General features: G+C 45.4%; 2 protein-coding genes across 2 annotated transcripts in view; both read left to right on the forward strand.

Annotated features, from left to right (window-relative positions):
* Window positions 1–8,278, forward strand: part of T265_08318 (hypothetical protein) — a gene marked incomplete at both ends in the record, with an annotated part of 44,362 nt that extends 36,084 nt beyond the window's left edge. The window contains 2 exons of the mRNA XM_009174084.1: window positions 1,491–1,685; window positions 8,233–8,278. Of these exons, the coding sequence (XP_009172348.1) occupies window positions 1,491–1,685; window positions 8,233–8,278 (241 nt within the window). The remainder of the gene's footprint in view (window positions 1–1,490; window positions 1,686–8,232) is intronic.
* Window positions 8,279–13,791: 5,513 nt separating this feature from the next.
* On the forward strand, window positions 13,792–17,849 carry T265_08320 (hypothetical protein; the record flags this gene model as incomplete). Its single annotated transcript, XM_009174086.1, has 4 exons — window positions 13,792–13,925; window positions 16,102–16,210; window positions 16,589–16,710; window positions 17,702–17,849. 4 exons carry the CDS (start codon window positions 13,792–13,794, stop codon window positions 17,847–17,849), a joined length of 513 nt encoding a protein of 170 aa, XP_009172350.1.
* Between the last annotated feature and the right edge of the window lie 462 nt (window positions 17,850–18,311).

Genomic DNA, 18,311 nt, shown 5'->3' on the forward strand with positions numbered 1-18,311 from the left:
CAAATGCACCTGGAGAGCCTGAGGATCTTTATCGGGCAACACTTTGTGTATAGCGACTCTTATTGAGCCCTCCGTATACTCCCACCCCCGTAATCTTGCGAATGCAAGGAACTTTTTGTATTGAAAAAACAACCGTGTTGATAGGAATCGGCCGGTTAATGGAGTCCAGTGCGTCTTGAATCGGACCGAAATCCTGCTTGATGCTCTCGATTCCGTGATTTACGGACCACCGTAAGATGACGAACATTAGGTGACGCCAGGTGGATCGTTACCATGAGTCAAACTGACCCCTTGTTCATTACACCATTCACTACGGACTCGTTTTGGGCACTATTACCGATTTTCAAAGTTGTCCGGGACACTCCTTCTCAGTAGCGTCTAATAGATGAGGTCTGAAGAACCCAGTAGTCAGCCCAAGGTAAGAATCGTGGTAAAACTATCTTATTTTCATTCGGAATCGGCAACATTGTTACCTCCGTCGGCGAACAAATCAACAGCCATCGTTCCCCAATCTCCGAGGCGATTTGAGTGTTGTTTGCGCGATATTTCCTTTTCGACTCTGTGACCCAACTTCGACAGAGTCTAGAGCCAATTAACCTTCAGCAAACTCAGCTCATGTATCCCAATCTTTTCTGGCTCCTCGAAGGTCGTCCTCGCATAAATTGCAGAGATGGTCTTTTTGAGCACATTCGTGTTCCGCGTATAGTGAGGAGATTTTCAAGTTTCGTTTCATCATATCACAGACTGGTCAGCAATGTCATCAACGTTCACGTACGTGAACATACACTGATGGTCGAAAACTGTACGTTTCAAATCACCATCAAGATTTGTGATCTTCCCAGTGCTTCTCGTTGTAAGCTTATTTGACTCCAACGAATTTCTTTTCCGAGCTCCGACAAGTGTGGTTGAAATTTTGTTGAAAGAAACGTCTTTACAGTAGACGCTTTCGTCATGCCGTTATACAAATCACTTTGTCGTATGACGAAAAAAATGGTAGTAATGATGTGTCGTTATCTTTAACATCGCTGTTGATGTCTTTCGTTTCCTAAGGCAACCATAAATTGTATGAGGTAGACACAAGGGAACTGGAAATTCTGTGGTCTGGTTAGGGCACCACTAATTATTACGTGGTTGTAACCCGGTGCGTCGTGCAGAGCAACAGCGAAAATTTTACGCAACTTTTCGTGGCTAACATGCCCTGGATATCTTAATAGTGTATTAAAATTGGTTAACAGTTTTCTAGTCTATTCTCAGTTAGCTTCCGATCGTAAAGTTTAAAAGTGGCATTTTTGTGTACCTTTTATAGGGGTTTTTCATAGGTTTTCGCTGTAGGGTGATGCGGAACAAAACCGCATTGCCTGTGTTCGGTTACATCCTACTTTTCCGTTGTTCCTATTGAGCGACCGACAGCAACCGGAAGGCTTTTCCAGCTTTTTCATCATTTTTGCACCACCTCTTCTCCGTACCCGACCCACCTCTTATCTGCTCAGGGATGCTTCTATGATGTCAATGCGCCGCGCGATCGAGGGCTTGTCCGTTGAAGAGATCAAAGGTTTGAATACAGCCACTCTCAACCAACCTACCACAATGGCCGATCTGCAAGAAGCTATCAGTCGCGTCTGCAAATCAGTTTCTGCCTCTGATGTCGAGCGCTATGAGAAGTGGATGGCTGAATTTGGTGCCACGTGAAGTCTTTCAATTGGTCTCGTCTGTCACCATTCATTATCCTTTTTTCTCGGCTGTATGGCCGTTGAAATTCATTGGCTTCGTTCATTCAGCCGTACCCCGAAACCAGGCCGACTGAATACGGAACACTTTGCTGCACACCTAACATTGACCTTTCATCAGATTTTGCTACGTGCATTTGTGTTGATACTCACCGGACAAATAACTTCCTGTGGTACTGTGACTTTTGCCATATCGTGTGGAAAGTTGTGTCATATGACTCACAGCCTAACCATTTGTGCTCTACTCTGTCTAACACGGATCGGTCTTCATTTGGACGTTCCAGGAGTGAGGACTTTTAGGTCTTACTGGACTTTCAGTCAGATTTGTCCATGTCTCGGACATGGTACCTTTAGTTTATTGGTGTCTGAGGATTTGTTGTGGTTGATGCACTCTAAGTGCTTTCGTGCAGCATGCTTGCTTTCCAAGCCTTTCCCCAATTCGCTCGGAAATCAGTCGGGCAGAAACTTGGAAGTATCTTCGTCTGCTACCAGCTGTTCCTATTGGTTTCAGTAGGATTGGTGACAGTCCCATGGTTGAAAAATGACACTGTTTATTCAGATTGAGTATGTCCGATTTACCATGGACATGCCTTGTTCTTCCACTGAATGGGATTTCTGAGACAGTTTCTAGCTGATCGCCGTATTTGTCAGCCTATCCCAGTGACCATCTGTCAACAGACTTAATAATCTGCTCTATCATGACCCGCATTCTGTAGGTTCCATCTGGTTTGTTTAGACGGTACATCTAGTTTTTTTCTTCCAGTAAAGGCTGGAATTCTCGTGAGATATTTCCTAATACGGGTCGAAAATGACCTGTAGAATCCTTCGACGAATCGGACCAAATCAGTATTCGTATGTAGAAAAATGGAGGGAATTATGAGCCTCCATTTTTGTATCTCAGAACGACAACTTGCAATGGACTTTTGAGTAGCTGCGGGGTTTGTAGGATTTATATCTCACCCGCCATCCTTACGCGATTATTCTGTTCAGTTCATATCAGATGGGACGAACGTGCTGGCCTATTCAGGCATGTGCAAGTAGTGTGTACGTCATGAAAATCGGGGAGTTTCGAAGTCATTACCTCGCGGCTAGTAGTCTGAACAGCCTCTTTACCAGTCTTTTTTTCGTGCAGATCAGCCTCAAGTTTATTTTTATGACGTTCAAAATGGTCATCGTTGTGCAGTGTTCCGAGGGTAGTCGATCTACCCTATCAGCGCTTTCAGTGTATATAGGTAGCTCAACTGCTCAACAAGGTTCTCAATGGGAGAATCGAGATAACACTGTGAGTTGTCCTTTCCATATAGCTGGAATTTTGAGGAGTTTACCAACTGGTCAATTAGACCAGGTTGATAATGCAGCAAGTTATTCAGACAAAATAAACCGAATGAATGATTATTTGCGCACGTTTCAAGTTCTTCGAACTGCTTTAAATGACTCAGACTCGAATTCAAACGCCTAAGCTGAAATTAGATGTCGTGTGGTAGCGCTTCTGTTTATCGATATCTACCATCAAAACTTGTCTTTCGGATCCTAATATTTATGCGTTAAGAGTGAATCCGCTCCCCACTCAGTCATATTCTGACCTCAAACTTGTCCGAGGAGCCTGCTAGGCCGAGAACGCTAAGGTTGGTTTCGAAGTACCGAAAGCAGACCGGTCCGTACTAACAAAACTGAGACATTCAACTGTGCAGTGATTCCCGAAAACAGCCCAGTTGAATGCTCCTATAAATCTGGTCTGTCGGAAAATCTTAATGGTCGTTGATACACCAAACCAAATGGGATTACTCTCCACCTTCAAAACAAGAATAAATATTATCATCCCATGTATTCGGCACCACATTAGATTGTAGGTTAGTGAGTCCTCTTACAAACCAGTCGATACGATCGCTTATGCAAGTCGGAGATGGTCGTACAGGGGCTTCGTCATGGCGAATAGGCTGCAGCTAAGGTTTGACGAATCAGCGAACGGTCCTAACGATGGTTTGGTGTCTTTCATAGCCTATTCCCCAAGGCCTTACTTCGATTGTTCGAGATGCAAACCGCTCGGTCGACTGAGATAAAACTTCGGGCACGTGCAAAATTATATTTTATACGAAGATGCGAAAATACTTCGCGTAGGAAAATGTCACCTTGGTCCAATTAAAGACACCATGCCTCCCAGAAACAGCTTAGGATTTCCAGTGTTGAATTATCTGGCGACGATGTCAAACGAAGTTGCAAGAATATTCCATGACTTATCGTTCACTGTTGGCGTTTAGTGTCTCCGACGTGTGTTGGTAAATTTGTCGACTTTTTCATCACCGTGTCTTGGGCGGCGTCGTAGAATTTCACAAGAGTTTAAGATCCTAATACGAGCAATGAGACCGATGCTAATCGTGTGGGAATACGTATCGTCTATGGGCTCTGTCGATGGAACTAAATTCGGTGGGTCAAGCGCATGATCGTAAGTCGTAGACAGTAGGTCCTGGAAATTATTGTAGCCCCCACAGGAGACAGCCGCCTTTAGGCTAACTATTGAACAGGCAGAACCCCAAGCGTCACCCATGTCCGGTAAGAACATGCAAAGAAGACGTCGCTTTACTTTTCATCTGATAATTTACCATAGAAACAAGCCCTAAGGTGGTCGTCCAATCATGGGATCTGTATGAAGTTGTCCAGCTTCACAGTTCAGCGTCAAAATATTGTATCTCACCATGGCTTTGAAAGCCTGAATTATTCCTCTCATGCGAATAAATACGAATGAATAACGGTTTGAAAACTTATTGGATGCATCGATCACTTTGGCAGGCGTTAGTCACTTTGTCGGACTGCTTTAAATTTCCTTCGTACCGTTCGATGTGGTGTCCCTAAATCCAATGAGGACTTTATCAATAAATCTGCATGAAACCAAAGTGGACATAAAGTCTGAGGGCCTCTAAGTAAATCCTCTTGCCTCGTTATCATGCCAAACTTAGTGCTTCAAGCTCTCAATTGCCAACGGTATCCACGAAATGCATAGCGGATCAGCCTCCGCTGCGTTCTCTAGTTTGCACGATTCAATTTTTGTAGTAAATGGGAATTTAAAGATTCGACCAGGAGTTCCAACTGAAATTGAGTTTGTTGAATCATCAGACAGGTGAACGACTGCTTGTGCTTCTGCCTCCCCTTTCGCGCATGGTTTATCAGGTTTGTAGGCGAGCAGTTTGTAATGATTATACATGTGTTCTTCGGGTTGCCCAGATTTCCTTTCTATGTCCCTTCCTTAGGTGCTGAGATTGTGTCAGAGTGAAGTGCTCCACGAACGGTGTGTAGGGGCCGAAGAAATATCGTCTGTGGTCGACGTGACCGATTTGCGGAGTAATTTTCAAGATGTGCCCACAATGTGTGCTGCATCTGTAAGGAGTAAACGATCTTCTAAAGGATATTACGATTTCCTATAGCTCATAACGTGAGAAGATGGTCACGGCACACCTAGATTTCAGCTGAGAGGATATCGCTATCTGATCAGTGTGGTGTGTGCTCTTTTTGCATGCATGGTCGTTTGGAGTTGTGTCCCATCAGCGGTCAGTCAAAACTCTGGGCTACCATATATGGGTACTCGCAAATGTTTATGAAAACGTCCTTCCAGTTGACGCAACGCAGAAAACCAAGATGTTACTGGTAGTGGCAGCAATCTCGGAACTCGAATATCCCCGAGAGTGGCACACAGTAGGGACCGTATCACCGGGCCCTGTGGAGTTCCGCATAATGCCGCAATGCACATTCAGACACCGTTGTCCCCCCCGGGATCTAACAATGGGTGCTGACCTAGAGCTACCACCCGACATGGTGGCTGCCCTGGGTGCTGCAAGGATCCCGCAGTCTACATCTTGTGGAATTTAATTCAAAAAGATGTGACCATACCTGGAATGCCACAGGGGAGCTGCAAGACCGAGAATAGCGAGATTCAAGTGGTGTTAAGACGATGCGGTCTATGTGTAAGGTCGCACTGTCCTCTGTGATAGGAACATGAGGACAATAATTTGATTATCCTGGGCGATGAGCATGTCCACACTCATTGAAACGATAATACTGCCTTCCCATGAGGAATTGGGTAGAGAAAGTTTGCTCTAAAACCCGGTTGAACATGACTTCCGGCGCATTATTCAACACGATCGAAATGTTTATGAAATCGAAGAGTGCTGCTTCTCAAAAGGTGAGTGTTGTGCATGACCGCATCAAAAGTGAGACAGTACCGCCATGCTTCCTGCGTCCCAAGTCTGAGCAAGCTCCGTTCGACCAAGCATGTCAGACTATTGAGTCATCGCCCCCAGGGCAGGGTCCCAAAGAATACCCTTACGCTCGTGAGTCAAACCTTTTAGCCACGGGGCAGAATCACGTTCCCCAAATAAAACCCTGTATTTCCTCACCGCCTTGCGGGCCAGAATTTTGACTCAAAAGCTCAAGCTATGGTACCTCAACTAAGCCCAGTCCTCAGCCTGGGCGACCGAGAAGTACCATTTGTCCACATAATTCTTCTCCATCGATGTCCCTCCCCAAACGCTCCTCACCACGCAAAAAAAAGTGCTGGTCATTTAACTGTCATTTCCCTGACTAATGTGCCTCCTTCGCCCTGCTATCCACTAACAACTAACAAAGTAACACGGAGCTAAATCCGTGAGATTTTCGCTACAATGCGGATTCAATGTCTGTGCTCCGGACCATACTGACAAACAGGCAGCGATGAGAAATTGAGCACTCCTAAAAATAATGTTTCCCTTGTACCTCAGATACCAAAGCCCGGTTGTGTACCTAGGCTCTTTCACAGGTTAACGTGCGTATGTCCGGTGATACAGAAGTGATAACTGTTTGGAGTTGCTTTTAGCCCCAGAGCTTAACGCGCTTTGGATTAGAGCTTATTGAACATTCATCTTTGCGCCGCCCGTTTCACCAGCTCAATCAAGCTGGATGCTTCTTAAGAATGATACCCGTTTCTAGTATCGCCCAAAGGTCTGCGGTTCTAAGGGTGAGAGGAACACATTCTATCGAGAATTATATGAGCTGATTGTGACATTGTGATCCTAGTGCATAATATGAATGCCACGTACCCACACAATTCATGATGAGGTACCTGTATAGCTTGGAACATACAATCTGTTGCCGCTTGGAAAATAATATTTGGCTAAATTGGCCTTCCCCTTACCGCAGCACAAGCGCGCATCCGGCCTCCCGATGTTCGGTCAGTGCAGAAGGCATATCTGTGACGGTAAACCAAATTATGTGGGGAATGTGAAACCAGTGGGCCGTGAGGTAATAAATAAATCGTGGGTCCATGCGGCGCAGCAGCCGCAGATCCTGTCGGAATCTGATTACTAGGATTCTGGCGAGCCATCTAGTGGAATCCGTGCTGGCTATTGGAAGTAATTCTGTGGCCATAATAACGTCGATGTTACATGCTACATTTTTCCCTGATGGCTTTTCCAATATGAAAGTAAAACACCATGCTATCGCAGCCGAACACCACAATCTCTGCGCTCATTTGTACTGCTAGTTTGTCCATCACAAAATCTTCACTTGATGATGTCAGTCCATTGTTTCACTGAACAAGCCGGACAGTTTACAAGTGGGAGCATATTGTTCGCTTTCTGCGAGATCATAACAGGACGTCCGTCACCCATGCCACTCGCGAGCAAGAAGTGTACAGCTTGTATCGACAGACCAGTTATTAAGTGATTTGAAAAACTTACGCAAACGCTTAATCGTAAACTCATTTGCATCATCCGCGGAGCGTCGGGACAGCGCTATCTGCTACCATCGATAGAAGCATGTGGCCATATTTACTTTCTCCCTACTGCAGCACTAGCACACCTCCGGTCTCACGATGCCTGAACTACACCAAAGGCATGTAATCACCCACAGTAACAGGGAGCTATGTGTCACCTGCCCGACTGATGTTGCCGACACTTTCAGCGGCACTTGCATATATCCTGTGTTGTAAGTACCCTGACAAATTGATCGGCCAAAAATTGTGGCACTTCACACTACAGCGTCCAACAGTTTAGCAGGGTACTGCAGGCGCCCAACTCATCTTTGGTTAACTGACCGTACAAAAACCTGCCACCTTGTGACTTTGTTCCAGATAAATGTTTTCTGTATCTCCTTCAATAAAAATGAACCCGACGGCTGGTGAGGCGTGTACTGCTTGCAATTAGAAAATGCGCTCAAATTAATAGCTTCCTCAGATTCCTCTAATGTCCAATGGTTTCGATGGCCTCCGGTTGCATTGGTAGTATATCCACTCATAACGCAAAAAGCGTTAGTGCTTCTGCTACATGCCGCACGCACGAATAGTCCGTAGTCACAATTCATGCGTTCATCTGACGGCTTCTCAAATGTCGTGAAGTGTCAGAAGCGAAAACCATGGCGGTGCACATTATCCGGACAATGCTCTATACATGAAGTAAAACTTTCTACGCCGAAATGTTGTATTTTATTGCGCATGTGCTCAAGCCGAAAACTGTCGTAATCTAGTTTCATACTTTTTCAGCTCACCAAATTTCATTATTCACCGAGACAACCATGCCTCTGGCTGAAGTATCCCGTGGGATGATTTTCCAGCATCCCTGAGACCCCGGGATGCCTAAATGAGGCTTAAACGTTTGGTGTGGTACTCTCATCTCAGTTGCCCGATTGCTTTAGTCAATCAGGGACACGTCATAAATTTCGAAAATTCAATTCCATTGTGCGAATACTGAGCGCCAACCATAGCAGGGAAAATTAAAAACTTAAATGCGCTCTCAATGATTAGAAAGGAGGTGAGGTCAAGTAAAACGAAGCTCAAAAAAACTAATGCAGGAAATGGTTCCATTTGATGTAAGCATGCATACAGTCAAACGACACTCTTCGTGTGAAAAAATTTATTCTTGTGATCAGCCTTCCCGAAAAACGAGTGGCTTCCTGCTTAGTAAAAGCCTGTCGGCCCACAACCTCGATAGCCAAAGCTGCGGAGCCGGCAAAAAGAGACCGGAAAATCCTTCGTACACCCAGATCGCCGCGCTAATCGTAAGCAACTCAAGAGAAAACATGCGGCCGCATTGAAACACACCACATAAACGTCCCCAACTCAAGTTCCAGTCCTCTGAGAAAAAGAGCACCCTGGAAATTCCTCCGAAAGAAATAATTTTTGGCGCTGCCATCCGACACAATGCAATACAGAAACGCCTTGTTGAGCGAACCACGTAAAATGCCCAAGAAAACAGATAAACGCAAGTTTGCCTTAAATCTTAAAGCAACAGTAAGCCTTATCGTTCAAAAGGCGGTAATGAACGAGCTGCAAGAAGCAGCAGTCGAAATGTTCGCCCCTGAGGGAAAAAACTACGCTCCGCGCAACCTGAACCCCAAAGAGGCGAATAAAATCTCGCAAATGAAAGTAGCACTCGAAATGACCAATGCAGGAAGCATACAAGTATGACGCAGTGACTCTTCGGAGTTTTGAGCTATCACCCGGCGTACGGCTGTTGAATTTGGCAGCCTTTTTGTAAGCGCAACTCTCGGTTCCTAGGCTCTGAAGGCAGCAGCAACAGTGTTGAAATGCTTGTTAAAAATTCACAGTTTTTTGAACAAACCATGAAATATTGTACTGGCAGCTTACTTTGAACTGCCGCCCAGAATCTAGCTTACGGAATCCTAGCTCACACCGGATGCCCGGTGTAGTACCGTCGACTATAAGGAGACCTAATTCTTACTTATGCCCCGTTCAAACAAAGCTTTGCTAACAGGTTTTTTACCGTTGAACCAGCAAACACACGGCGGGGACATGGTAAGAAAATTTTCAAGGTCAGAGCACACATTCATCAGACAAAATTTTTCTCATTCCGTGTAGTAGCTGCGTGGAATGACCTTCCTCCTACGGTTGTTCACACTCCTTCTAGAATTCAGTTTAAAGTACTGTTAGACATTTATTTACGCAAATCCTCGCGCCGGCAAGCATGCTGTCCCGCGCTGAGAACATGAAGAGCAGTGCTACACCCTTTTTTAACTTGTGCCTTTCAGGTGAACGACAGCCGCTGACCGGCCAGAACAAGAGCGACCCGAAACCTTGGGCATAAAGCCTCGATCCTGTGTATCAATCCGTGAAAATCCGTGAATCCTTTTCTCCGACGGTGAGACCCCGATAGACGACTGCACTGATTAAAAACGGGGAACGGTTGGTGGGATCAATTTATAATTTTATTCACCTCACATCCTGATCGTCGTCTTTGACACCATTCATGCACCGTTTCGCTATGCACTGGTTCAAAATCTCGCTGTGGGGGACCGATTCACTTCTTGTTTGCGTGTTCCACTGTCGCCTTTTGGGTCCTCCGAAAGATGATCATTTCCTCATGCAAACACTTGAGCAACTTCAAGTTACCACTTCACAAATTTGTCGGTGGTAAGAAATATCATTGCTCCCAAAGCATCCTGGACAGAGCTCCGGCGTGTCGGGTCCATTGGGCATTTTGAAACAGTGTTAATTCTAGTTAAACGGAGCGCTTGGTCTCAACGTGTCGTCCAATCTACCAGACACCGCAACGGCCAAAAGCTGCCTCTCCTGGATTCAGTCCTGAATGACGAAAGATACCTGATTGATTTTTTATTTCATGTGCTACTATGCAGAAATCCGAACCCCAAAAGCGGGTTAGAAACTTCTACCGTGCAGACTTCTCAGGAACGCACATCTTTCTTGAATAGTTAAACTAAGACCTGTGTCAGTGAAAGAGTTATACAGGAACGCTTTCCAGAAGGTTTAAGAAGCCGATGCCCAAAAAAACAAGTGCACAATCGCGTGTGCCGCAAACTACCTAAAAGTACTTGGATTTTCGTCTGGAAAAAGAGAAGAAATATCAACTGTTTTTCAAAGGGTGGCTAATAAGACACAAAAGGTGAGCTGGCATTTCGCGGAACTCGGAAACGCTTTAAGTCAGAAGTCTGCCAATGGAACATAAGGAAACCAACCACCATGCTGAACTTCGCTCGGAACAACAAAAATGTGCTGTCTACATACGTGAAACGTGCCCACAGAAATAAGCCAAACATGGTCTCCCCGACGACTTGGAGCGGACGGCCCACGAGCGACCCAACAATTGTGTCTGAAGCTAACCGAGAAACTGTGCAGACCTGTATTATGTCCCGGCAACTTTGCCACACCCAAGCTTGTCAAGGCGTAAGAATAATCAGCCTCTTACTAACTTCCACTCCACCCAAGGGGGCATTTGCTAACCCTTGCACAAGACCAACCCGTTTGGCTCATTGTGGATAGATGAGGTTCATCCAGGCATCCTACAAGAAATGACTTTCAAAATGGCAAAATAATTCTACCTAGCATTTCGTCGGTCGTTGGACGAAGGCCGAATTCCACCCGCTCGCAAGGAGGCGATTGTCACGTCAGTCTACAAAACTAGTGACCGACTATGTCCCGAAAGCTACAAGCTTTTAGGCCTCAATAGCATAACATGCAAGATAATGGAACGCGTGCTGAAGCTGGCCGTCCTAAATCAATTTACCAGCAACAACTTGCTATCCCCAGTTCAACAAGGAATCCTTCCAAACCGTTCTTGCCTGACCAACATGCTCGTACTTAAGGAGAGCCCAACACAAACCAACGACGAGGGCTGCACATCAGATGCTACACTTTTCGACTTTTCAAAAGCATTCGATCAAATCCCACATGTCTCACCGCTTCACAAACCTTGGTCCTGTGGGTTTGAAGAAAAGATCCTACACCGGATTAATGCATTCATATCACACTGAAGCCGGCCTCTATTGAATTCCCTCAATGTTCTGCTTTTGGAACCACCGCCATTTCTGATATACGTCAACGACCTTCCAGATGTTCTTGCAAGTACAAGCCTACTTTTTGAACGGCTTGAAATCCTGGATTTCAAATACAAGTGGCATCCAAATGGATGTAGACGCTGCAAAGCATTGGTCATTGGACTGGCATCTTTCTCTGAATGTCGAAAACTGCATCCATATATCAGTCGGAGATGATTCAACAGGCGTCCATGTCGCGCACGGTTGGAATGGACCGGAAAACTTCATGAGGGTAGACACAAAAAAGAATTTGGGCATCTGGCTTCATTCGGACATGTCTTCACTGTAACGTCGGAACTCGTTTCTAAAGGGATTCATCGTTCTACGGATGATTTGATGCGTCTTCCCCCATATTACTCTTCGGTACTCAGTATTCGTACAAGGAACTGAATTTTCATAGCCTATTACGTGTCCCTGATGGAATAAAACAGGCAGGCAAATGAGTTCAGTCTAGACGTTTGAGCCCCATCAAAGCATCTCAGGTTCACGATCACGCTAGGAATCTATTCCAACTGAACTCCATCAGAGCTATGGTTGCTTCGGTTGATAATTAAAAATGATGATCTGCCAAAATACGAGTGTGGATTATAACGGTTTTTGGTTCAAGTATATACGCAACAAACTGCAAGATTTTTGCGACCAAAGTTTCATTCCATTTACAGCTGGAAGCATTGTGCGGTCAGGGAGCCCCTACTCCGCGGGGCCTACGTCAAGCCATTTCTTGGATATTTCAACCAAGTTGTCTATTCAAGACGCAAGAAGGACAAATCCTTCATTGAGCATGTCCAACCAGCTGCTACGAAAGTGGTTGCTTGCCTTAGGTCCGTGAACTGCGAAGTGCGTCTCACGGTGCTTGACCTTTTTCCCTCTTCCGAGGATTCCTAGTACTCACTTAAGCCTTGTGTGAACAAGGCTTGGTCAACAGGGTCTTCACCGTTGACTAAATTAGCACATGGCGGGAACATAGTAAGATGCTTCTCAAGTTCAGAGCACATACTTTTTAGGCATGATTTGTTCCCAATTTCGAGCAGTTGATGAGTGGGATAATCTCCCTCCGGCACCTGTCCGTGAAGTATCAGGGACCATTAGCCGCACAATGCTCTCAGCTGAAAAACCTTCTCGAGGGAAATAAAAATTATGCGCAAAAATGTTGCATTTTGTTGCGTATGTCATCACACCAAAAATCACCTCATATTTTTGCAGCTCACCGAATCACATTGTCCAATGAAGCACTCATACCTCTGGTGGAAAAATCTTCTGGAATGATGTCCTAGCAACGCTGAGACCCCCGGATGCCCAGATGGAACTCAAAAGTTTGGACTCCCAATACGGACTGAATTACCTGTCCCTTTAAGCTCATCAGGGTCACATCGTAAGCTCTCAGTAGTCGCACAATGGAACTGAATGGTCGAGGCTAGGAAACCCCTGTGATGAACTGAGACAGACAGGCAATCGGACTCGGAATAACTGACGAAGCTTTTCAGGCTCACCTAGGCAACCCGGGAACCAGTGGCCCTGGGAAAGTATTTCAACATAATTTTCGGACAGATATACGGTTGCTTCAGTGGACGATGAAATTTGGGGAGTTGCGAAAATGCAAACAATAAATGGGGTAGTCTCTGGTTTAAGGACATACGCAGGTAAATTCGAAATCTGGCGTAAACAGTTCTATTCTGCACAGACGTTTTCGCAGATAAGGGCATCGTGCGGCCAACGAGCCCTCACGTCGTATCTTTAAAAAATTCAATTCCATTGGGCGAATACTGTGCGCCGCTTTATCCGATCCCTAGTTCAATGGACTACTGAACGCTTTTGATGCCGGTCCCCGCGCTGGCAAGCTTATTGCCCCGCGCTGAGAGTCTACATAGCAGTGACGCACCCTTTTTCGCTTGTACCTGCAGTCGCTGAATGACAGAACTAAACCGACCCAGAGAACTCGGGCGTCACCATGAGTCCGTGTTGTAGAGTGCACGCTATGGAAGCACCAAAGAACAGCGAATCTCCGAAGGCAGGTGTCCACGACAATTTGCATGGATGGAAAACAGAAAGAAAGCTCCTGAGCCAAATCCTACTAAGCAAGGCTGTACAATACCAATACTTTCATATAAATCAATCAAACTGACAGACACCGTATACCAGACTGGCTCCCTTTTTGAAGAACACCGTCCCCGGTGTACCATGGTCTACGTGAACCGGCCGATGTAGTGGTGTGGTGCGTGAGGCTGGTGAGCGTGTGCGGAGGTTGCTGTGTATGGGGCTGCGTCCACAGTGTGTGGTTGAACCGCGTATTAGCTCGGAGGCCTGCATTCACCAGTATAGAGCCAGGGTCTTTGTGTCAGATCCACCATGTGTGGTAACCACCCTTGCGTGGTCGCCAAAAACGTAGTATGTACGCTATGGAAGCGCCAAGGGGCAGTGATGCTCCGAAGGCAGGTGTTCACGACAATTTCTGTGGATGAAACACGGAAACCTAGCTCAATAGCCTAAGCCCACGAAGCAAGTTTGTACATCACCAATACACACATCAATCAACCTGACGGACACCGTATACTACGGTGTAAATCAAGCGATAAATGCTAACTGCGCACCAGAACTAATTTTTTGTCACTATGCGGTTGGGAGAAAGTTCTTTTCAGCTAACTATGAGGATTTTGGTGTGCTCATGTATCAACTACTATGTCACCAGCTACATAGGAAGTCTAAAATATTATGTAGTTTGTTTAACCATATCAAAAACAGCAACTCTTTCTTCAGTCAATATTTTGTCTGTCGTGCCTCTAGTGTTGTGCCTCCCATGAGTTCTGCTTTTGTAACTTACGTGTCTTCCGTGAAAACGTTCAATGACCGTGAGTATGAAATACAATCCTTCTTGGAAACCGAGTCGCTTTTAAAGTTGGAAGTCTATTCCTGTGACAGCGGTGAGGAATGGCAGGCCCAGTTTACACGTCAATGTTAGTTGTGCAGCATTCTTTATTTCGTATCCTGCAGATATTGAAGAATTGACCCGAAAAACTGGAAGCTTTAGGCGGTTTGGTACTTTTTGCGCGATGTTGCAAACGTCTTTACGGGAGGTAAGTTTCTGGTCATTAGTTTCGACGCCCCAAGTTCGTTTCAGGTTTACAGTTAGATTTCTTGTCATTTGACGAGCTGGATTCACTCCGGAAAACTCAATCAAATGCGGCTTCTGGGCGCCCCTTATCCAATAGGCAAGACAAGAGATACCTCATCCTTTCATACGTAACGGAGTTTGATAAAGTCCGTTACCCACTGCCGCTGACACATGTTGGCGTACTTACTCCTGAAGTTCTTCGGGGTCTAATTCGGAATCTCAGGAGTGAGATTGACAGAATAAAGTTTCATCACAATGTATGTACAATTATTCAATTTCCCAACTGTGCCAGTTTAGACAACACGATAAATGTGTTCCTGAGTCCACTTCGATCCCTCATCCCGAGTGAGTCACATGCAATGACTAGGTTGGTTGAATCACGTTTGAGTCTGTCGCCTTTGTGGTTGGAATCCTTTATGGTTTTTTGGGGGGGCATTGTTCACTTCATAGTCTCTTGGGTCCCTAGTCAGTTTTATTTCTTGATCATCACTACGAGGTCGTCAGTCTTGCTGTACATATCTCCTAGAGATTTCGCTGGAACGATGAGGATGTGGTCCGTTTCAGGCTAGATATGGACTCAATACTATGAACCACTAACGGAATGCGATTCAAGTTTTTCACCGCTATTGAGAAAATCGCAACTCTGGTGAGCAGTCCCAACCTTTTTGATATGTAGATCTTCGAATTGCACCCTTCATCTTGAGTCGTCAGTATTAGGATCGAAGAAGTTGCTGAGTCCCTCATACAATTATTGCTGTGGTGCGTTGAGCTTATACGTAATCGAGTCCTCGCTTTTTGTGAGACTGAGTGGTTTGTCAGTACTGCAGCTCGTGGCACATCTGTGCAGTACTGGTTTGTCAAGCTATAAAATTTTTGGCAGCTCTGTAGTTGTATGCATAAAGCCAATGCGGTGGGCACTTGGTGGAGCCATCGAGGAACGTCACCGAAAGCAATAATCTTCGTGACAGTTCTTGTGAACATTGCTAGAAAAGAATCATCATGAGCCGAGTTACATTAGGCCAGGCAAGAGAAATCATTTAATATCCAACAAGAAATCGCACAGTTAAAATCGTGCCACCTTTACGGCATCGAAGCTCTATGTTGTTAGGGCTATATCATTGTTGCCTCAGCCAAAACACGATATTCATTATTTTTCCGTACATCACGCTTTCAAACATAAGACTACTAGAAATCCATAATGACCAAACAGGTGTTTGAGACTTACGGGACCTACTTAACTGAGTGATTCCCACTGTCCAGGTCGGTGTTCAAGCAAGGGATCACTAGGGTCCTCAGACATCACACTCACTTTTGAAACAGACATCTTTGGTATTTTTGTCCCCAGGCAAATCAAATGGGCCGCTCGAAATAATGGTAAATTTGTCACTGCTAGGGGTAATCCTGGTTTGAATAACCTGGGTGGTTCAGCTGTAGCACCCTTTCTGTGCCTAGCTGCGATTCGATTCGAAGGAAGCATGAGGATCGAGATACTACCAGGTTGCCTAAACCTAGACAGGAGCAGTCGAGATGCATAGATCGGGTTCGAACCACAGTCCTTTCGGTCAGTAAGTTCAAACATTAACCACTAGTCGTCTTGAGCTAACCATTAACGAAGCGATTCGAAGAGGTTCTTCACTTCCTCCCATCCTTGGCAATATACTTCACATCAGACCTTCCTATCACCGGCAGACAATCGGAATTGAGTACTGTGAACTACTTTTATGATGGATGACTTAAAAAATTAAGGTTCAATAACTAATATGTATTGGGCAGTAGTTGCCAATTTTACTTACTGGAAGCCGACATTCTGGAAAAGAAGTATTCTGTTGCCTTGCTGCCTTAGAGCCCCACCAGAATCCACTCCATACACTTTGTCTAATGGACGCTCATGCCCATGATGACAACAACACGGCATCTTCCACCATATAGGGGCAACAAGGTCGAAGTCCCGTTGATCAGTAAACAGAACGTAAAGCTGTTTCAAGTGCTCGCAGAGTACCTTCGATTATTCGCTTCATGTTATCAGACTTTTGCTACTTGTGGACAAGTTCGACAACTCCAGTTAGCGGGAAGGTACCCGGCTTTAGGATTTAGCCAGGGGCATCTTCAGAATCAAGCTGTACACCCCATCGTGGTTTGGTTTCGAGAGATTCCTTAGTTCATCTTGGTTAAAATCCGCGTCTTTCACTACTGCATCATGGTGAGCGAATTGTTCAATAAGTTTAGATGACACGGTGGTTGGTTTCCTTGTCGTCAGTGCGATCTTATATGTTTGCATCCATGTATAGGATAGAGGTACGGCTCCCGACCTTTGTACTTGCATTCAGATATCCAGGTACCTGAGACAGTTCTGGCGGCAGTACATTCCTTTCACGCCTTTCGTCCGGGTACGGTGATCTCTCGCTACTGCAAATCTTATGCAAAATGTTGTTGCACACATTACCTCTGAACATTAAGAGAAATCTCGACTACATTTCATCAGTTGGCGATGTTCCACCAATCCATGGTGGATTATTAGAAAATGGACACCATTGAAGAGGCAAACCGCAGAGTTCCACCATCGTGTTGACCTTGTATCTGAACAGGGACCAGCTGTTCTCAAGAGCTAAATTACGAGAAAGTGTTCAAATCCTATTTTCCATTTCCAAAAAATCTTAACCAATACTTATTGAGAATGAACAGCAGCGCAACCAATTCAGATGACAAATTGTGAACATCAACCCTACTAAGACTATCAGTATCCTTTGAGGTTGGTGGGAATCTGTCTAGGTAGTATCCCCACAGAAAGTATCTTCTCTTTGCCGGAAGTTGGGTGGTCGCATCCAATTCATGGGTTACCAGAGTTTTCTACGCCTTAGTGAACTTTTGGGCTCTGATTACTTCTTTGACGATGACAGACTCGTAGTCCTTGTGAATTAAGTACTAAAGGGCATCAAATCCATCTTTCCCGTTCTCTCCAAACTTCGGTAAGATGAGTGTTTGTACCCGTTTTCCGTGATGACGCTTTCTAAGTAGGTGATAGGGTAACTGGCTTCTGATCAAAGATTTCCAGGGAGAACCGGAAAGAGAGGTGTTCGAAGTCGCAGAGCGTGCTACATATATTGGCTGATGTACTAGTTCCGAGTGTGCGCGTATCCCCAAGGCTGGGGTCGCATTCGCTAATTCGAGACACATTTGAAGACAAAAGAGCATGTCTGTGAATCTCAAAGAACGCATGTATCAGGCTACGGTGCGGGCTGTTTTGTTATGTGGGTGTGAGACTTAGTCTTCGTGAGCACACGAACAATGGCTCGTGTGAGCTGGCGCCAGCGTATCCGTAACGAGGCAATTATGGAGTGTTCAGTTGTGCAACGGGGATTCCAACCTGCCTAAATACCCAGCTGCAGAGTGTACTATGCTTAGGCTACCTATTGTGTGTGCTTAATCATCGTGTTTCGAATTCAGGACTGTTTTTAATCTTCTATTCTGAATGGCGCAAGCGGTGAGGTGGTTACTACTAGACTTGGTAGGAGGTTAGTGAAAGGGATTTTGAAAAAAGTATTGATTCTTTTGGTGCGCATCGCTTTCCAGGATGAGGTACGGTTGTCCCCCCGTGCATGGCTGAAGTCACTGCAAGTTGTGGCTGTTGATCACTGTCAGTGACGCTCCTGGTGTCAGTTTTT

Source organism: Opisthorchis viverrini, assembly GCF_000715545.1.
Source record: "Opisthorchis viverrini unplaced genomic scaffold opera_v5_215, whole genome shotgun sequence".
Classification (NCBI taxonomy): Eukaryota; Metazoa; Platyhelminthes; class Trematoda; order Opisthorchiida; family Opisthorchiidae; genus Opisthorchis; species Opisthorchis viverrini.